The sequence below is a fragment of the Pithys albifrons genome, chromosome 9 (assembly GCF_047495875.1).
Source record: "Pithys albifrons albifrons isolate INPA30051 chromosome 9, PitAlb_v1, whole genome shotgun sequence".
Taxonomy (NCBI): Eukaryota; Metazoa; Chordata; class Aves; order Passeriformes; family Thamnophilidae; genus Pithys; species Pithys albifrons.
Window position 1 is genome coordinate 34,534,858 of NC_092466.1, and position 20,992 is coordinate 34,555,849.

The 20,992-nt window shown below is 49.3% G+C and overlaps 2 protein-coding genes across 3 annotated transcripts in view; one reads left to right on the forward strand and one right to left on the reverse strand.

Annotated features, from left to right (window-relative positions):
- The first annotated feature begins 6,054 nt into the window (after window positions 1–6,054).
- PCBD1 (pterin-4 alpha-carbinolamine dehydratase 1) lies at window positions 6,055–11,616 on the forward strand. The gene is made up of 4 exons (XM_071563107.1): window positions 6,055–6,198; window positions 9,451–9,582; window positions 9,929–10,009; window positions 10,512–11,616. Exons 1-4 carry the CDS (start codon window positions 6,196–6,198, stop codon window positions 10,608–10,610), a joined length of 315 nt encoding a protein of 104 aa, XP_071419208.1. The 5' UTR covers window positions 6,055–6,195; the 3' UTR covers window positions 10,611–11,616.
- A 552-nt stretch (window positions 11,617–12,168) lies between these two features.
- Window positions 12,169–20,992, reverse strand: part of SGPL1 (sphingosine-1-phosphate lyase 1) — a 36,015-nt gene continuing 27,191 nt past the window's right edge. For both annotated transcript variants that reach the window (XM_071563105.1, XM_071563106.1), the window contains exons 8-14: window positions 19,974–20,079; window positions 19,409–19,507; window positions 18,523–18,672; window positions 17,247–17,485; window positions 16,514–16,660; window positions 15,408–15,528; window positions 12,169–15,324 (exon numbers count right to left, since the gene is read on the reverse strand). In XM_071563105.1, coding sequence (XP_071419206.1) covers window positions 15,184–15,324; window positions 15,408–15,528; window positions 16,514–16,660; window positions 17,247–17,485; window positions 18,523–18,672; window positions 19,409–19,507; window positions 19,974–20,079 — 1,003 coding nt within the window. In that variant the 3' untranslated portion in view covers window positions 12,169–15,183. The remainder of the gene's footprint in view (window positions 15,325–15,407; window positions 15,529–16,513; window positions 16,661–17,246; window positions 17,486–18,522; window positions 18,673–19,408; window positions 19,508–19,973; window positions 20,080–20,992) is intronic.

Sequence of the window (20,992 nt, forward strand, 5' to 3'; positions counted from 1 at the left end):
CAGTGATGCACCTGACAGGAATATCATGAGATTCTGATATCAGATTCTGCACTAAGGAAGATGCAAAACATTCCAATGTATCTCCAGCTGTTCCCAATACACCACACTCCATGCCTGGATATGACCCCAGGCTTCCAGCTGTGCTTCCACACTTCCCCAAGCTCACCTACTGCCCTCTTGGGAAGGCTGGAGATGGAGCTGAGCACCCAAACATACTCCCACAGACAATCTGAGAGACAGCAGGCAGTGGGGGACCATTTACCACCCCACCCAAAAAAAAAAAAAATCACTCGCTCTGCCCTCTCACCTCTGATCAGAGAACAAAAATACTACTATGAAACTCCTCCCAAAGGCAGATCCAGGAAACAAAATTCACAATTCCACCACAGAACAAAGCTCCTGGAGTTGGTCACTGTGCCCTCCAGCACCTCATCATGTTCCATGGCCCATAAGCTGCCTCTCAGTCTCCAAGGAAATTGCTGCCTTAGCATATTTTTAATCCACTCACCTCTCACCATCTCCTGTATTTTACAGTCACTCCTTCCTTCTAAAATATCCACATGTGTTAAGTACCTCCCCAATCTCTGAGCAACTGTTCTCAACCCATTTGGCTTTGAAGCTTGATGGTTCTAGTTATGATCAGAGGGGCTTGTATGGCCAAAAGCATCCCAACCTTCTCTAATCCTGCTCAGGAAAATGTCTGAACAGAGTCATCCAAGGCCCTTCTCCTGTCCCCACCTCAGGACACCTTACTGCTTTCCTGCAACTGGAAGGCTGGGAATAAAACCCAAGGACTTCTAGGACTTGAAAAGAGCCAAGTGATCTGAGGAGCAAGACTTTTAGCTGGGTCTGCTGTGAGAGAACATGGGGGAATGGTTTAAATTAAGAGGTGAGATTTAGGTAAGATAAATGGAAGAAATTCTTCCCTGTGAGGGTGGGCAGGCCCTGGCACAGGTTGGGCTGAGAAGCTGTGGGTGCCCCATCCCTGGAAGTGTCCAAAGCCAGGTTAGACAGGGCTTGGAGCAACCTGGGCTAGTGGAAGGTGTCCCTGCCCATGGCAGGGGGTTAGAACAAGATGGGCTTTAAGGTCCCTTCCAGCCCAAACGATTCCATGATCTCCAGCAATCTGGCTGGAGAGACACCCTCAGTGCAAGCATGTCCCAGCTGTGGGATGCTTTGGAGCACATCAAAGGATCTGGAGGTGCTTCTCACGGGAAACAACTTGACCAGGAAGGTCCAGCTGAGAAGCTGCCTCCCTGAGCACAGCCACGCTTCTGCAGAGCTGACAACGTCAGCACCCACTCCCAATTGTCGAGATCAGGTGAGGTTCTGAGAGCCCCCAGCCTGTGCCCTCCTGCCGGGGGATGCGGTTTCGGGGACATCTCCCGTTTCCCAGCATTTTCCTGACCTCTAGTGACAAGACGCGGCTGTACAGCAGCCGCTTAACATGCAGCGCCCAACTCTCCCCGCATAAACAGGGAACAAAACTCACTCTTTAACATGGGGAAAAGGTTTTCAGATCTGTCAAGATACTCACCCTCCACAACCCCTGCAAATCTGCCAGAAAATCCAACCTGTTTAGCAAGGAAACTCAAATTTGGACTGAAAGTTAGGCAACCAGCTGAATACAAGAAGCTTCTCTTGCGCTGGGCTCCAGCTGTGCCCAGGGAAGCCGAGCCACAGGACTAATCCATCAGCAGAGGAGACAAAACAAGGGGTGAGGAGAAGGCAGTTTTGATGGATTACCTTCCCCCGGGGCAAATGCATCCTGTAGCAGGGCACTGAGTGACCTTGGCATGACCACAAGCTCCATGATCTCACTCCTGTCTGCCACGGACCACGGAGCAGCTCCTGGGAGCTGGAGGACAAGACCTGGGACATTGGCTGCCAGGACCCAGGGCCCTTGTTTTTGTCATACCATTTGGTTTCAAAGGCAAACACAGAGTCAAAACAGGATTATTCTGGCCCCACTCCGAGTTTTCACATCTGTATCATGCCAGGTTTCTCCATGCATCAGGTGGGATTGGGCTGTCTCTTCCAGCACCAGTCTGACACAGGAGAAGGGATCCATGGCAAAGCACTCACAGGTACTTTGGACTCAGGTTTGCATCACCCTCTTTTGGGAAATCTGCCTTCAATGCAACATTTCTCACTCCAACATGAGGTGATACTCCTTGCAAACAGTCACCTCCCACTTTGGGATTCATGTTTGCTACACATCAGAAGTTGTTATCCCTTTTTATTGCCATGTTTTTCATCTTTGCCTTCTCCAGGGGACCTGCCCTCTGCCTGACACAGAGCACCTTCACCTAAAGCATCCTGTGAGCAGACCAAAGCCTCCTTTTCTACCAGCCTCCAATTTATTTTGTTCATTGCTCTGAGGCCCTCATTGACTTTGATAAAACGCTGCTACAAGAGGAAATCTCGCACAGGAATAATTAACAATTCATCTCTGTTTATTGGGCCCTTTTGTCAACTTAGACTTGTCACAACTGCCATAAATCCCCTCCAGTGCTAAACAAACTCTTTAATTAAATCTTTTGTGCCACCAGAGCAATGCATCAGACACCAGATGATGAGAGAGTTTGGCCCACCCTGGCTTGAAACACCCTTTGGGGGCCGAGGTTCTCCAGGGGATGGGGATCCTGTCCCAGACTGCTCCTTCTAATGCCATCAGCATGGATTCAACTCTGGAAGTGCACTCCCAGTGAATTCCCGAGGCACTGCAGCTGGTTAATTGTTTCCCTGCTGAACAAGCAGTAGTTCCCTCCTTGCCCACACACATGAATTTCAGTCTAATCACAACAGCAACCTCAAAGCCATAAAATACATGGAGAGTTCAGAACCCACCAAGCACAAATCTGTTTCTCCAACTTGTGGGTGGAGTTCTCCTGCCCTGGGTCTCCTCATTTAGCAGAAACAGTCGAGCATATCGAGCCTTCCTGCCTCCAAAATAGTGGGAAGAGGGAATGGCAGATGGTGTCAGACCTGAGGAAGAGACAAGAGCTTCAGTTAAGGTGAAGCAAACACAGCACACCCAGGGTTTCCTAAAGGCCTTCTCTGAGGAGCAGGAATGTCCTGACACAGGGTCTGCTTCCCACCCTGCAGCCAGAACTGAGCCTGGGAAGTCTCAGGATCCTAGAATGGTTTGGGTTGGAAGGGACAGTAACAATCATCTTGTTCAATACCAGGGATCCCTGGAAAAACAGACTTGCAGGAAGCTGACTGAACACACTCTTCAGACTAAGTGAGGAGCCAGCACAGACCGTGGGGAAGGAAAAAATAAAGAGGAAAAGAAAAAAGTCAAAAAACAAAAAACAAATCATCAGTAACAACAAAAACCAACCCACTCAAACAACATTCATTGCTCTGGACAATCAAAATGTTTCAGGGAGCATGAAATGAGAAGGGAGGGGTATTCAAAAAGCCAATTTTGAGAAGGGAGACCGAACAGGCTCTCAATCAAAGCAGCTTTCAGGCCCAGATATATTTTTAAAAACTTATTGACAAAAATAATAGTAGGTGAGTTATATTAAAGTGCACTTCAAATATGCAGAATCCCCTGTGGGTATGTGACAGCAGTGTGGGTTTAGCTGCCACTGACCTTGTCAAAGGCAGCACAGCTCTAAACTAGACCAAAAGAGAAGGAAAAAGAGCAAAATTCTCTTCCCAGTAAACAGGCATAGCCCATGCACAGGGTGCAAACTGCTCTGAGCAAACAGTTTGCCCAACATCCCTCAATTAATCATTAAAAGCAGGGTCTCACCTCAAAAAGAGAAATTAAAGCTGTGCAGAGGGGGAGTTTCATGTGCTCAGAGGTTCAGGAGTTGGAGTCTGCCAAAGGATTCCCCTGGTCACAATTCTACACTGCAGAGAGAGGAAAATCACAACTGCCCTGTTGACACTTTTTGAACAAGCTCATCCCTCTGTGTGAGATCCCTCCCATGAAAGGTTGGCAGTTAAAGCTGGATTTATCACCCAGGAGAGAAAATGCCATTACAAAGGAGCTGAGCAGTCAGCAGACACAGTATAAGTAAGCCCTTTTCTCCTGAAGCTGCCCACCTCCAAGGAGCTGAGGTGGTGTCAGGTGCTCTGGACTGGCAGCACACGTATTGCCAAGGGAAACAGGATCAGCTCCAGCCAGGCTGGAGCAAAATCCGATGGAGGGAAAGAGGGATAACATAGGATATGGGGGATTTGCTTCCTCCCCATCTCCAAATCAATAGGGAGGCCACCAGAGGCTCTGTCACCCAGCCCTGGTGCACTCAGGGCCCTGACAGGGCCATCAGAGGTCACCTGCTCATGTTATTATTTACAAGGGCACTTCTGCTGGGCTGTGCTGATGAAACTGCCTGTCCTGCAGTTCCAGTTTATGCCAAGGAAATATTCTGCTGGCCTTTCCCAACCTGACAAACAATCCCACCTCCTGATTTCATTGCTGGAACACACACAGCACACCTCCTCCTTTCATCCATATCAGAGCTTCAAGCTTCACATCCACACACAATTATTTTCTTCTCAGGTGCTGCATTGCTCTCTCAGTCTTTTCTCCCTGGACAGACACTCAGGCTCTCCCAGGACACAAAAGATGCTCATTTTTCCTTTTCATTACTCTGGCAAGCAAACATACAGAGGGGAATAAAAAAAGAAAATTTAAAAAAAAAGGGGGGGAAGGAAGAATTTGCTTTCCTCTAGCTTGCCTGCTGAAGAAACAAATCATCTCTGTGGTACTCACAAAGCCTTAAAGTAGAAAACAAAATGTGCACAAGAGTATACATAAGGGATGTACATCACACTATATATAAAAAAAATCCAGAATTAGTTGCTTCAAGGGTAAAGAAAGCCATGAGGGTATAGCAGGGGGCTGAATTCCTGTCTGCCACATACATCAGCCAGTAAAAAATTGTTGTCAGCACTGGAAAATTGCCCATCATGTGAGTAGGTTTACCAGATGATGAGCTGCGGGACATGGGCACAAATCCAGCCAGCCTGGAGAGCAAAAATACCAGGGAGCAGCACAGGATCCTGCAGACCCCATTCCCTCAGCAACAGGAGAAAACACCTTGTCCTGTATCAAAACTAGCATGGCCAGCAGGCCCAGGGCAGTGACCCTTCCCCAGGACTCTGCCTTGGGGAGGCCACACCTTGAGTGTTGTGTTCAGTTCTGGGCCCCTCAGGTCAGGAAAGAGATTGAGGGGCTGGAGCGGGGCCAGAGAAGAGCAACGAGGCTGGAGAAGGGACTGGAGCACAAGTGCTGTGGGGAGAGGCTGAGGGAGCTGGGGGTGTTTAGCCTGGAGAAGAGGAGGCTCAGAGGTGACCTCAGCACTGTCTGGAACTGCCTGAAGGGAAGTTCTGGCCAGGTGGGGCTTGGTCTCTTCTCCCAGGCACTCAGCAATAGGACAAGGGGGCACGATGGGCTCAAGCTCTGCCAGGGGAAATTGGAGAGCAGAAAAAAATTCTTTGCAGAGAGAGTGCTCAGGCATTGGAATGGGCTGCCCAGAGAGGGGGTGGATTCCCCATCCCTGGAGGTTTTTCAACTGAGATTGGCTGTGGCACTGAGTGCCATGATCTGGTAAAGGGCCTGGAGTTGGACCAAGGGTTGGACTTGATGATCTTGGAGATCTTTTCCAACCCAATCTATTCTATGATTCTATGAAATGCTCACAAGGGCTGTGCTGGGCACACTCCCCCATCCCAATGGCTCTTAGTCCACGTGCTGCGATATAATCCAGGCTGTCCCCAACAACAGTGTGCGATTAGCGCTGCCCAGAGCTCAGAGGGCCGGGACGCACATGGATATGCTCAGTCAGGATGGCTGACGCGCCCACCACACGTGTTGCCACCAGCACAACCTTACACTGCCCTCTCCATCCCGTTCCACCTTTCCCTTGTGCCACAGGCTAGAAAGGTGACCCTGCAGGAGACGGGGTGGTGGTTCAGGGTGGGCACACAGCATGACTTCAGCGTGCAGGGAGGGGTTCGGAGAGCCGCTGTCTGGGCATTCTTCGGGCCCCACAGCCCCCTGGGGCCCCGCGGGCGGGTGCCCGGCGTTGGGAAGGCTCTGCTGGCCGGGGGTGGACCCGGTTCCCTCGCCACGCCTCCCGCCACCCGGACAAGCCGCGGCTCCCGCGGGCTCCGCGCGCCGAGCATCCCCCGAGCCGCGCCGGGCACGGAGGGCACGGACACCCGCGGGCCATGGTAAGTCCCTGCTGCGAAAAGCCAGCTGTTTCTTTTGCCTTTTCCAAGGCAGGAAGGTTTCCGCGGCAGCTCCAGACCCCGAGGAGAGGCAGGAGGGAAGGCAGAAAGGAGCAGAGCGCTGTGGTTAATCAGTAACGCGGGAGCTCCGCCGGCTGCTGCTGAATTACCAAAGGCAGCGCCCTCGGGGCTCTCTGCGAGGGGGAGGGAAAGGGGCCGCCAGCGGTGACCCCCTCCTCAAATTCTGTAGGGCAAGGACGACCCCCATGTGTGTTCCATCTGCACAGCCCGTGCAACACACCGGGGCCGGCTGGAAATCGGCTTTTCCATGGCAGCAAAACACCGTGGGCCTTGTGACATGCATCATTCCAGGGCTGTGCCCTTTACCTCCTCCCACGTGACAAGTCACCCCTTCTATTGGGAAGAAATTCTCCCCTGTGAGGGTGGGCAGGCCCTGGCACAGGTTGCCCAGAAAAGCTGTGGCTGCCCCAGGGTGTCCAAAGCCAGGTTGGACAGGGCTTGGAGCAACCTAGGATAGTGGAAGGTCTCCCTGCCTATGGTAGGGGGTGGAACTGGATGAGCTTTGAGGTCCCTTTCAACCCAAACCATTGTGTGACTGTAACTCAAGTCTTATAGTTCAGGGAAAGAGGGTTGTGTCATCTCCAGACAGCTCAAAGCTCTCCCAATTCCCAGTGCTGGTTCCTTTCCCTCAGTTGCACAATGTATCTACTTGGACTGGCAAAAAATAAAAATCCCAACTCCTTGGCAGTTGAGAGCCAGCAGAAGAAAACAAAATAATTGAATTTCCCTAATAAGAAGAGCATGTTTTAAAGGAGTAAGTGCACACGAAAGCATTAACATGCCATACTGACAAAACCAGCAGGCTGGGCAATGTGCTGGGGTGGGGAAGGAGGGATTGGAGGGGGATGGAGAGCACGGGGGTACTCCAGGCAGAGAGTTTGCCATCGCAAGGCACAGCGGTCTGTGGACCAAACCTCAGCCTGGCCATGCCTCCCACTGGTGCTGGGCTCTCGCAGAGGAGCTGGGCCTGGAAAAAGCCCCTGGGCCCGTCCTCCCATATAGTCACAACAAAGAAAAGGGGGCAGAGAACAATTAAACTACATCCCTCCCAAGTAGCCCGGTTTCTTGCTCTGCCCAGGGGAGGCTGGTTTGGAACCCAGCCCCCTGCTTCCCTATCCCGCAGCTCCAAGCAGCGACTCCAGCTTTACAGAGCCTTTAGCACCGATCCCAAATCCTGGCACAGCCCCTACCCCTTCCCATCAGGGTGCCCAGGGGAGCCCCGCGGGTGCCCCCCTGCCAGCACCCCGTGTAGAGCCATCCGCTGTCCCCACCTTAGCCAGTTGCTAAGCTACCTGCGCCAGGCTTATCACGCCATCAGCAGGGAAGGGCAACGGCTCCGGGTTTATTGTGCTAAATCATGTTTACTCACTACCGTCCCTCCAAGCCCTGAGCTCGGGAAAGGACAGGGTTGACATTTGGGAGGTGGGGAGGGAGGCGACAGAACCGGGCCTGGCAGGGGGCCATCCAAGACATGTACAGGCAAAGAAGGCTTTCCCCAAAAATCATGCGAGAGGGACAGGCACCATCCCACCCCCAGCCACCCCACGCTAAGGTTCAGAGCACACCTGGGCACTCTGCATTCCATGAAGTTGGCAGCTTTCTCCAAGCATGAGGGTCACAGCTACACAGACAGGGGTAGCCACTCCCACAGCCATGGGAATAGGGCATCATTCCAATTCTCTCCAAAACATGCAAAGAGCCACCCACAAAAACATCAACTTCACAGCTGCCTCTTTGGTTTTGTACAGCCATAGGAGAGAATGATTTCCCTTAGTTGTTTAAGGCAGTAATTCTCAGCAAAATGTCTCAAGGTGCTGCTGACCAAACAGCCCCAAAAAGCGGGCTGGATTTGTTGGGACTCATATCTAACTTGCTACACTTTGCCCTACAGCACATAAAGGAAAAGAAATTGCAAAGAGGTGTTTATCCCAGGCACTCAGCAATAGGACAAGGGGGCACGATGGGCTCAAGCTCTGCCAGGGGAAATTGAAGTTGGAGAGCAGAAAAAACTTCTTTGCAGAGAGAGTGCTCAGGCATTGGAATGGGCTGCCCAGAGAGGGGATGGATTCCCCATCCCTGGAGGTTTTTCAACTGAGCTTGGCCGTGGCACTGAGTGCCATGATGTGGTAAAGGGCCTGGAGTTGGACCAAGGGTTGGACTTGATGATCTCGGAGGGCTTTTCCAACCCAATCCATTCTATGATTTTATGATCTTTGTCATCACCAACTGCAAAGATCAGATTACCCAAGGAGGCATTTGGACAATGCCCTCAGGCACATGGTGGGATTCTTGGGGCTGTCCTGTGCCGGGCCAGGAGTTGGACTCAGTGATCACTGTGCATCCACCCCCAGCTCAGAATATTCTGTGATTCTGTAAAAGAATTTTAATTGCCAGAACGTAACCTTTCAGAGAGAACAGTACCTCTCTCTGCACTCACTTGTGCCTTCCCCAGAGCCAGAACAGATGCTGGCTCAGGTAGTCCCCATGCCCTGGACCTTCATTTTAGGTTTATCTTTGCCTGTAATCACTCCCCAAAGCCCAAAATTGCTGCTTCACCACCACCACCCCTCACAAACCAAGGAACAGCAGTTGTGCCCAAGACAAGGCTCACTCACAATCCCTCCTTCTGCCCTTTGTTCATCACAGGCAGAAACAGCCTCTTAAACTCCATTGTAATAGAAGGGAGATGCAAAAGGATCTGACCTGACTCAGCTCTGATTCACACCACTTCTCTAAAGCAGGCTCCCAGTAAATAAGTCCTCCTCTGTTGGGAACTCTAAAGCAATTCTCAGATCTAGAAATCATCAGAGTTTCAGGTTTTGCCTTCTTGGTTTTTTTTTTCTTCCCACCTAGAAAATTACCTGTAATCCATTTTGGAGCTTAACTTCACACAGGTCATTCTTAGTACCTCGGGTTATAATGAGGACATAGAGACACTGTGGAAAGTGTTGCAGGGGAGAGGACAGAAGGGACCAGCTGGACCTTGGATACATGCAGGATGTATCCCAGGCAGGGAGCAGAGGGCAGCATTGATATTCCAACCCTCCCACCCACCCTGCAGCTGCCTCTGTGTTCTCATAACTCCATGGGATGCCTCACTGCTCTGAACATCTGCTCCATCTTACCTGTGCCACACTGATCCTCTCCTTTCCCCTTTCCTTCCCACGGTGTCAGGCAGGAAAAGCCCACAGGCTGAGCACGGAGGAGAGGGAGCAGCTGCTGCCAAACCTGAGAGCTGTGGGGTGGAACGAGGTGGAAGGCAGAGATGCCATCTTCAAGGAGTTCCACTTCAAGGATTTCAACCGGGTACGAGCACCAGTGGCACGAGTTTTACAAACTGGGAGACGTGGTTTGCAGAGCAGGGAGTCCCCTCTGTGAGGCTCAGCCACAGAAAGCTGTCCATGTGTCTCCTGAAATGTAATGGCTGAGCAAGGTAATCTGTCCAAAACACTAAAGTGGTCAACTCAGCACACAGTTTGTCTGGGGAAAAGCTCCTTGAAAAAAGGAAAACCCTTAGAAAACCCAAACAAAGACACAGAACACCCCAGAACTTGCATTTGGTTGGTTTGTCTAGAAAGAGGTGGTGTAAAATTAATAGTAATGGGGTGAAAACCAAACTGGTTCAGAGTTAACTTCCCTTCTCACTCCACAGGCCTTTGGTTTCATGACCAGAGTGGCTCTACAGGCAGAAAAACTGGATCACCACCCTGAATGGTTCAACGTGTACAATAAGGTAAGAAACAGGGATGGTGGGGGCAAAACAGAGCTCTTCAAGGAGCAGATCTCTTTTGGGAGGGCTAAAACAGGAGCAGCAAGTCCTGTTTCCACCAGCAGGACCTCTTCCCTCAGATGTTATTCCCCTACTCCAGATAACCTCCAGCTCTCACGGGTCCTTTCCCCCTTGTTTTTCCCTGTCCAGCTGAGCAGTAGCTGCCCTGGCCAGCCCCACGAGTTGCTTTTGTAAATCAGTACCACAAGTACCAGCAAGGAGAAAAGCTTCTGAGGAAAGAGGGAGTTGAAAAGTGGGCACAGGCAGCTGCTGTCACCAAGGCAGGGGTGGCAGTGCCAGGATGAGCTGTAGGAAGAGAGAAAACCAAGCACAGTGCCAGACCACCTCTCCCACCCCAAGAAATGATGGTATCAAATCTGAAGCCACCTGTGCCACACCTTCAGCACTGGGGGAAACCACCCCTGCTCTTTCTGCCACCAACACTGTGTCTGTCTGTCTGCTCTAGGTTCACATCACCCTGAGCACCCACGACTGCGGAGGCTTGTCAGAGCGGGACATCAACCTGGCCAGCTTCATCGAGCAGGTTGCAGCTTCCCTGTCCTGACCAGAGATGCAGGAAGCCAAAAACCCACTGTGCCACTGCCACAACCCCAGTCCTGCCTAGATGGCTGCACCCAGAGCCTTCTCCCACTCCCGAGCTAGATCCTGGGTCCACACTGCCTGACACCTCATCGACCCCTCTGCCGCAGCTCCCGTGGATGGAGGCACTGCTCAGGGTGCACATATCCATCTCTGATCTTACAAATTCCATCCTTAAACCCTTCCTTAGCCATCAGTTCCCAGCTTGCCAAGTGCTGAGCCTTTTACCAAGTGTCAATCATATCATAAAATCACAGAATAGTTTGGGTTGGAAGGGACATTAAAAATCAGCTTGTTCTGCCCCCCCGCCATGGGCAGGGACACCTCCCGCTATCCCAGGTTGCTCCAAGCCCTGTCCAACCTGGCCTTGGACACTTCCAGGGATGGGGCAGCCACAGCTTCTCTGGACAACCTGTGCCAGGGCCTCCACACCCTCAGAGGGAAGAATTTTCCTAATATCCAATCTAACCCTACTCGTGTCAGTGTAAAGCTGTTCCCTCTCATCCTGTCATGATATGCTCTTGTAAAAACTCCATGTTTCTTGTGGAAGGAAGGCCACAATTAGGCCACCCCAAAGCCTTCTCTTCTCCAGGCTAAACAATCCCAATTCTCTCAGCCTTTCCTCATAACAGAACTGTTCCATCCCTCTGATCAGCTTGGCCTCCTCTGGACTCGCTCCAATAGGTCCATGTCCTTCCAGAGTCATGTTACACAATTGTACCAGTGAATTCTTTCGGAGCTTGACCCCCTTCAGCCACTGTGTTGTTGCTTCTAGAACATGCTTTCTGCCTAAAACATGTGAACCCTTTGGTGTCTCTGTAACAAACCAGCAGCATGATGTGCACTTTGTCTTTCCTGTCACCTCTCTCCAGCAGTATTACAAGCAGGCACGTGGTCTCACCCCAACTGGAACCCACCTTTAGTAGGATACCAAGTGATAATGTTTACAATAAACGCCTTGGTTAACCTGATGTCAGCTTGGAAAGAGGCCTCACTGATCAAATGACACCAACAGGTTTTCCCAAGGCAGGTACTGCTCTCAAGAAGGTGCTTCTGCCATGAAAAGACTTCACAGAGAAATGGCAGTGCCTTGGCCTCAGAGTGGTCTGAGGAAAGATGATTATCAAAGCCAGAGCAGGTAAAAACTGCTTGTGAAAAACCAAAAGTGTGCCATAGCCAAGGCACAAACACAGGGAAGGTGCAACCAAAATGCACAGGACAGGACAGGGGCTGCTTACATCCCAAAAAGAGGTCGTGGGTGGATTTGGTGGGGCAAGATCATCAGTAAGACAATGAGTAATTTGATGTGAAACCAACAGTAGCTGCATTTAGCACAACAGACTGGGAAAAACACTACAAACACCCAGTTCAGGTCTTTTTTTCCCTCTCTTTTTTAACTCTTTAAAGTTCTACAAAGCATTAGTAGAAAATCCATAGCTCTTAAATGAGAGCTTTCAGCATCTTTGAACATCACACACAAGACACCCCCTTTATCTTGACAGAATGACAGAGCAGCCCTCAGGCAGAGTCAGTAAGATTCATAAACCATCCTCCTTCCACAGACCAGGCTGTGCATGAACAAAGACCAGGAACAAGTCTCCAGTCATTCAAATGAGCATTGAAACAGGAAAATAAGAGCTCAAAATGCCCAGATAGCTAAATGCACCATTTTAATACAGACTAGGCCCATTTTCTCCATCTCTTCAGTTGTTTCAGCCTGCAGTTTTACAGTGGCAAATCAGAGCAATATACAGAAATACTGCCATCAGATGAATTCATCCCATTTGTTCATTAAAAAGTCCACATGGATTTATTGGGCAGGATATTATTGTACTGTATGCAATCCTTCCATTCCCCTCTCCCCCAAGTCATCAGAAAAGTGCAGATGAAATCCATGGCATGAAGACACACATCTCTTCTTGGTCCATCCCATTGGATATTCTTCAGTCTAGTACCTAAGAGCAGACAAATCCCTTGGGAGTGCCTGTACAAACAACAAGTTTAGTGTCCCGCTCGGAAAACCTGACAGTTGGAAATCTCACAGGAATTAAGAGCCAAGGAGATCCCTCCAGGTCTGAAGTACCATCCAGTTTCAGAGTGTAATCCAGTTCATCAAACTCTTCTTTTTTTGTCTTTTAAGTAATCACAGAGCCTGTTAATCCATTTTTCTAAAACCATTTGGCATGATAAAGGAGATGCAGATTACATGTGAGGTGACCAGGATGAATAAAAACTACAGACCAGTAAATTACAGTGGCCTAATCCTGACCACAGGATTACATTTACAGTATAGAACAAATACACATGAAACAATTAAACCCACAAATATTATTAATAAGCAAAGCCCAGAATAGAATACATTGACTTACAAACAACATCTTCAAATACTTCCAAAAATGTGAAATGGAGCACTGATCTGTTAGATCCATCTGCTTCCTGGGAGGAAAATGCAACCAGAGAAGGAAGAGAAGGGATTTTCTCTCTTCTTCAGCCCACCCCTAATCCATTCCTTCTTTCTTTTAAAGCAGAAACAAAAAGAGTACCTCCCTTTTTTGTTTTGTTAAATCTCGGTTCAAAAGAGAACCATCACAGTAGCCAGATACTTAAGACTGTCTCCAAAGTACTGCAACCTCAGAGGTGCAGTAATGGTCACACTGGCAAGACCTTGACAGAATAAACAGGTCCAGTACAAACTGCCAGAGCTGATAATCCCATCAAGAGACTCTCAGGCAATTCAGTGATTTCAAAAGGGCCCAAAGACATGCATAAAGTCATCAATTTCAGGGCAGATGGCCAAAATACTATTGCCTCCTAGCACTGAGAATAAAGCTGTTGGAAAGCCAGTATCCTTCCCACAGTGGCTGGGCCCAGGGCTGCACTGGTTTGTGCAGTGGCTGGTGACTTCCTCAGTCTGTAAAATTACTGTGCAAGTGTGTGCTTCAGCAGGGTCAGCTTCAGGCAACAGGCCCACTTACAGCAGAGCTGCCTTCAGACACACAGGACTGCGCAGACACAGCATGTAATCTTCACCCACGTGTGGAATTCTGCCTGGGAAACTCTCTGTTCCATGCAAAAAGCTGAGAGGAAACATGGGAAAGCCCTGCAGGAGGAACTCTGCTGATATTTAATGACTAAGAGATTCTGGCTTGTCCTTGAGGCCACAACTGCCTCACAGGCTGCACTGGGGAAGCCCTCTCACCATAAAAAAAAGCAGAGAAGGCAGGAAGGCTGAGCCCAAGGCTTGAGCACCTTTGACTTGCTGCATCCTTTCCTCTGCCTCTCAGAGCTCTCCCAGTGTCTTGTAATACTGTGAAGGGCTTGGCTCAATACAACTACAATCATACCCTACAGGCAAGTCCTTCCTCTGAGGCCAGCCTGCCTTTGAGGTTTATTTTCAGTATAGTACCATAAAGAGATGACCACAGCCAAGGCCATGGCCACAAACTGAACCCTCCAGCCCTCCCTGGCATCCCACAAAAAAAATAAGCCAGAGAAGCATCAAGGCACAATGGTGAATGCCCTTTTGAGAATGTGCCTTAAAAGAATCAGTGCAAAGAGCTGAGATTACTACTCTTACAAAAGTTACCTTTTTGATACTAAAAGGTCATGGTGGTTAAAAATCTGTCAGCTTTGGCGCCGTCCGTTGGCACGTGACACTCAGGGCCTGGCTGGCTCTGCTACAGCATCACGAGGGGACAGTGGAGAACCTTCAAGTTATGAGCAGTGAAATTGGTTTTACACCTCCCTCCAGAACTGTGCAAGGTAAAAACAGCACTCCAGGTGGTAAATGCATGTCTTCTAGAGGAGGCAGGGAAGCAAAACAGCTACGATGTACCGGGGAATTTCAGTACCATCTAGTTCCAATCCCTACACCACTCACTTGGTTTCTGTTTCTGCTGCTATTCAAGTGATTCCAGTAAAGATTTTGTGTTGGTTTTTTCTCCCCCTCAGCAGATATTGATTGCAGTCTCATTGAGATCTCCAGAGGGGATTTCAAAAGGAGTCCATGACCATCTTCCCTTTGCCAATTTATCAGCTCTGCATTACACAAATATAAGGCTCCCAGCACGGTCTGTTAAATGCAGTAGCTTAGAGGAATACTCAAAACAATATTTTCCATTTATTTTCTGCCTTTAACTTCTGGGAAGACTGAAGCTTTGGAACACAAGATGAGAACTCAAATCTAACACTTGGCTGGACACTGGCTGAATGCCAGGTCTGAGGAGGAGAAACAGCAAGGAATGAAGTGACACAGGAATACCTGAGGAATTTGGAGTTGTGGAATGGATATTCAATTCACCGTCAATAGCCATGATGAAAACAGGCAGGGGGAAGGGAGGAAAAGCCCTAAAAATGAAGCTGGGCCTGAAAAAAATTATGGATTTCAGAACAGACTGAGACCGGGAAGGAATTCTTCGAGATCAAGCCACGCTCAGACCTGCAATTGTAGGAACAAAGGCTTACTGCAATCTCTTCCCTAGGAAACCTTTTGAACCACCCCAGTGCCAGCTGGCAAGGCACCCATTGTTGCTTTACAGTCAGTGGTGGCCGGGAGAGCCGTTCATGTGCTTTTCACTGCAAGGAACCTCCGTGCTGTAGAGGCCATCCAAGTACGCCTGGGAAATCTCCGCTACCAAGCTCCTGTCTGGGACGGACTGGGCCATTCCATAGATAGCTCCCTAAGCAGAGAAGAGCAGGCTGTTACATAGGAGGAACAAGCTCACCCCAGGCACCCCCTCACTGCATGCTGGCCCCTCCTCACCATGCCTGTGGTCTTGGCATTGAGGTCCTTCATGATGTGCTCGATGCTGTCTCTGACATCCTTCAGGAACTCTTCAGCGACACCAGGCTTCGTGTGCAGCTGCGTAATGCAGAGATGGATGCTGGGCAGGCAGGGCAGAGGGAGAGATTAACCATCTCCAGAATGTACAGCTCCACGTTTTCTGAGCAATCAACAGCAATTTAATCCTTCCATGGCCAGTGATAACTGTATCTCCTTAAAACAGCATTCCCACTAAGGGTAATCCCTGTAAAATACTTGCTGGAACCAAGATTGGAGAATTCAGCTTTTTTTTTTTGCAAAACAACAGGTCCTCTCTTCCTTCCTGGCTTCACCATTTAAGGCCTATCATTTTCTCACCTCATTCCAGGTACCTCTGATGAGAAAAATGCAGCTGCCTGCAAGGCTGGTGATCCTTGCCATCATTTCCCTTTCCTTCCTCTGCAGCTTCCAAGCCATCACCCCCCCAGCATGGAAGTTGGCATCCACCAGAAGGAACAGGGCTACCTGCACCTCTGAGCTGTCACCTCTGGCTCTCTGGACTTTGCTTCCTGTGGCTAGTCAAAAATGTTTTCAGTGCAGCTACATCTGAGAGCACTGGCCCCATCTGCCCACACAAAAAAACTAGTGCTCACTTAAGGAAAGTCCCAGTTAAATATTCATTTTACATCACTGAAAACGATGTAATGAAATTATGAAAATGATTAGCCCTTCACTGTTGTTCCCATTACTTTCATCTTCAATGAGCAGCAGGAAAATACTAAAAATAAATTAATCTATAAATCCTCAGTTAACGAATATGAGATAAAGTCTTGGTTATTTATATTTTTCTGTTGTATTAGAGGTAAATAGAAAGGGAGCCTCAGACATGTTCTCTGCTAGGCTCCTTAAAATAACTATTGCTTTATCCTCACTGCTGTGTATCAGCAATTACAGAAGTAATTCTTTCTCTGCAGAGGAAAAGTCTACATACAATTTATCAGATATGGACAACCCCACTCAGCAAATCACAAGAGCTGTGTGGCCTGAGGATGCCCATCTTGCATACCCTGGCAACATACATCACTCCCTGGCCCCTACACACTCACCTTGGTGGGAACTGTAGGACATTTAAGTTCCATCCTTTTGCAGCTAAAAAATTAGATAATCGATATATGTCGAAAGTGTCTGAGCCAATGGAGAGCACAGAAACCTCTGGTTTCCCAAAAATGAAGATGCTGTCAATTTTTCTCAATCTTGAAAAGAAAAAGGAGAAAATAAATGACTGACCAGGGTTACAGGGTTCAGACATTCTGTCCACCTCGCTGGAGCCTTCAAGGAAAAGCTACAGAAGGGAACAGATGCCAGCACATTCCTACCCAAAAATCATGCAGCCAGCCCAGGTCACTGGGAGCTGCAAGTCATTACACAGCCTAAAGTCAAGTAAACTCAGGAAGAAGTGCAAAAAAGGGAAGACAGAAAGGCAAGACAGAACAGCAGAGAGTAGCAGCTTATATTATCTCACAGAGCTACACAAGCACCCCAACAAGAGAGAATATTAACCCTTCTTTTGTCCTTCTTTACAAACTCCTCCTCAGCCACAGCCGAGGCAGCAGGGATTCAAAAAGCAAAGTCAGCTGAATCCTGTACCTGCATCCCTCCTCTCTGTGCCTCTCAGCTATCTTGGCATAAACAAAGCATCTTCTCCCAGAACTGCCCAGTAGGTCCCTACCCAGCAAGGCCCATGCCATGGCTCCTCCAGGAAAAAAGAAACAAGTGCAGGCTGGGAGAAGGAGTCCAGCACAGGGGTGAAGAGCACATCCCAAACATGCAGACACGTACTCTGACTCAAGGAAACGGGCTGTCTTAATGATCCTCTTCGTGGCCTCGACGTAGCCCGACTCTCCTATGTGCAGCAGAGTTGCCCAGCAGGCAGCTATGATCCCACCAGGCCTGGAGCCTGCCACGGAGGGGGAGGCATAGATACCCCCCTGCCAGTCGGGGGCTACGAAGAACTGGTACTTCCTGTAGTTCTTGTCACAGTAGAGCACCACTGAGGAGCCCTTGGGAGCATAGCCATACTGCAAGGGGCACAGAAAGTGTTAGAGTGCAGCAGGAGGGCACAGGAACACAGCCAAGCATTCACCAAAATCCCACATGCCTGTATTGTTGATCTGTTGGAGGGCAGGAAGGCTCTGCAGTGGGATCAGGGCAGGCTGGATCAATGGGCCAACACCAATGGTATGAGGGTCAACAAAGCCCAGTATTGGGTCCTGCCCTTGGGTCACAACAATCCCCTGCAGCTCCAGACTGAGGAAAGACTGTCTGGAAAGCTGGGAAAGGACCTGGGGGTGCTGGTCAACAGCAGCTGGACATGAGCCAGCATGTGACCAAGGCAGCCAAGGGCACCTGGGCTGTCCCAGCCATGGTGTGGACACTGGCCCAGTGCAGTACCCGTTTTTGTGCTGGCAGTACTGAAGCCCCTGGAGGGCTGTGCCCAGTTCTGGGCCCTTTAATTCAAGGACATTGAGGGGCCGGAGCATGTCCAGAGAAGGGAATGGAGCACCAGGAGCAGCTGAGGGCGCTGGGGAGGCTCAGCCTGGAGAAAGGAGGCTCGGGGAGGATCTTCTCACTCTCTGCAACTCCCTGACAGGAGCGGGGAGCTGGCGGCGGGGGTTCAGGCTTTGTTCCCAGGGAACAGCAACAGGAGGAGAGGAAATGGCCTCAAGCTGTGCCAGGGGAGGGTCAGGTTGGACATCAGGATCAATTTCTTCATGGTCAGGCATTGGAAGGGGCTGTCCAGGGAGGTGGTGGAGTCCCCATCCCTGGAGGTCTTCAAAGAAACAACTGGACATGGCACTCAGTGCTCTGGTCTAGTTGACAAGGTGGGGATCAGTCAAAGGTTGGGCTCAATGATTTTGGAGGCCTTTTCCAACCTAAATGATTCTGTGATTATGTACTTTAGCACATTGCACAAAGCACGTGAATAGAGCAGCCCCTTCGCCTGCACCTCAGCACCCCTCCACACAGAGAAGAAATGCCTGAAGGCAAAGATGGCAGTAGGAATCACACCCCAAAAATGAAAGCACTGAAGACCCTCCTCCCCTCCTCTGCTCACCTTGTGGGTATCAGCAGAAATGCTGGTCACACCTTCTACGCGGAAGTCAAAGCGACGCCTGAGAGGGAATCCTGCCTTGTCCATGAAAGCAATAAGAAATCCACCCAGGCAGGCGTCCACATGGAAGGGGATTTTGTACTTCACTGCAAGCTGTGTGTGAACAAGAGATCAGGGAAGAAAATTATGTGGTTGGGGCACCCAAACTCCAGCCACTCAAACGTACTTGGCACTTTGCCTTTGGGAGCATCACGCCACCCTCAAGACTGTCTCAAAGAGGGCAGGAGATCTGGAAGGGCTGGTTACCAGTGGGATGCCTTTTCCTGCCTTCCCCATACAGGAAGGCCAACATGGCATTTTGGTGTTTGCCAAAGGGATATGGCAGCATAGCCTGAAAGAGTATCCTCAGTACAGTAAAGGCATAAGGCAAATGAACAGGTCAGAGCCCCAGGCTGGTTAGGTACAAAATAAATAACTGGAGCACAGAGAGGAAAGAAATCAAGAGGTGTGTCTGCAAAATAAGATCCCAGCCCTTTGACTCCTACTCCCTCCAAACATTTCTCAGACTTCCAAACCAATTTTGTTACAATCATCAGGCCCCAAATCAAAGCCTTTTCACCAGGCAGACTGTTCAGTTGTTCTTTCCCTTCAGGTATCAAAGAATGAGTGCTCCTGGTTGGTCTCACAGCCACAGATTCCCCCTCACTCCAAACTGCATCCTGCATACCCTGCTGTTGGTTAACACTTCATTTGAGGACAGTGTTACCCTTCCACTCAGTGTGCTCCTCCCACCAAATTCACTGGTTGGCACCCTGGAAGCCCTCTGCTCCTCTTGTGCTGGTTTTATTGCTACAGCACACAGAATTCCCTAGAGGGAAGGGTATCCTACCTCTGCCACCTCTTCAATCGGGTCCATAATTCCATGTGGGAACTGGGGGGCAGAACAGACCAGCATGGCTGTGTTCCTCGAGATGGCTCTCTTCATTGCCTGAAGATTTAAAGAGAGAAGATGCTCACATTCCATTTACCAAGTGCCATCCTGCCAAAAGAGATAAAAAGCAAAAAAAAATGCAGCCTGGTCTTAAAAACTAACACACAAAAGCAGAGAAAGAGAAAAGCAACGAGCCACAAGCACCAGCAGGTATTAACTCATCCACTTGGAAATACCTGAACATTTTTGTTCACCCTCACGTGAAATCTGGGGCTATTTCTGAAATACATAAATTACTTGATTCTGAATGAATCCAACAAGACAAAGGGAGGGTTTACATGCAGTTATTTCAGCCAAAGCCTCATCTGCAATGACAAGCATTTCCTCCTGTTGTTTTTCCTTGTTTCCAGAAAGCATTCATCCCTCTCTACCCACCAACTGCCTGGTTAAGTAGATTTCTTGCTAGTTGCTGTACAGTGCTGACTTCCTCACAGAAAGAGCAATGTGCTGCCTAAAGCAATACCTGAACATCCACTTCCATTGCCTTGGTCAATGGTATTTGAATCAGCTTCATCCCAAAGTAATGTGCTGCCTTGTCAAATGCTGCGTGGGCACTCACTGGGACCAGCCTGGAAAAGTAACAGAGTGTGTGTGTTAGTCTCAACTAACATGATGGACACTCCATCTTCAACAACCCTCTGCATGGTCTTCTGTCAACCAGGAACTAGAATTCCCAAGAAATCTACTTTCTTGTCATATCAAACAGTATTGTACCGTCTCCCACCAGCCACCCTTCCTGAGAGGAGATGATACAAAAAGGAAGGAGCAGCATAAATACACCAACTGAATGTAACATTTGCTGTCTCCTATCTGGAATAGCAGTGGTTGAGCAGCCTTAATTAACCTTGTTTTCTGAGGCTCATATCATTATCAGGGCCTCAAATGTTACAGAGGGAAGAAAAGAACCACGGGAGTTCAGCAGAAGATGAACACCAGTGTTTCATTTCTTTTTACATTTTCCTCTCATCAGCAATTAACCAGAGAAATATTTTTGCTGCACCATCTAGAAAAGAAGCAGCACATTAGAGACAGCAAATCCTCTATTAACAGTGTAATGATTAGCACAATTCCTCATTTGAGCTCCAACCAGCCCCAACTCCAATCCCAGAGTTTTCAGGCTAAACCTTCTTTGATCTGAATAAATCAAAACCCCTTGAATACTTCAAAGGGCCTGACAATCTCTGCTCAAGAGAGGCCCAAAGCTGGTATGAGCAGGTCATCTAGAGCAGCAGACAGGTATTGCCAAAATGCTTCTGCTCAGCACAGCCCCCCAGCAACATCTGTGCCCTCCAGGCTGCTTAAAGCTTCCAGTGCCTTTGAACCATTCTCAAACCACTTCCTTCCACCCAGGTTTCTCTGCTCCACACACAGATGGACAAGGAGGAGGTGGTAATGAGCTATGAAATGAAGGATTACTGAGGTCCAGCAGCCACGTCAACTCAAGAGGAACAGTAAATGCCACAAGCTCCCAAAGCAAAGAGC

Excerpts from the sequence above, each read along its gene's own strand:
- PCBD1 (XM_071563107.1), top strand. Across the intron at positions 9,583-9,928 it reads ACTTCAAGGATTTCAACCGG|GCCTTTGGTTTCATGACCAG; the intron begins GTACGAGCACCA and ends CTCACTCCACAG. Across the intron at positions 10,010-10,511 it reads GGTTCAACGTGTACAATAAG|GTTCACATCACCCTGAGCAC; the intron begins GTAAGAAACAGG and ends TGTCTGCTCTAG.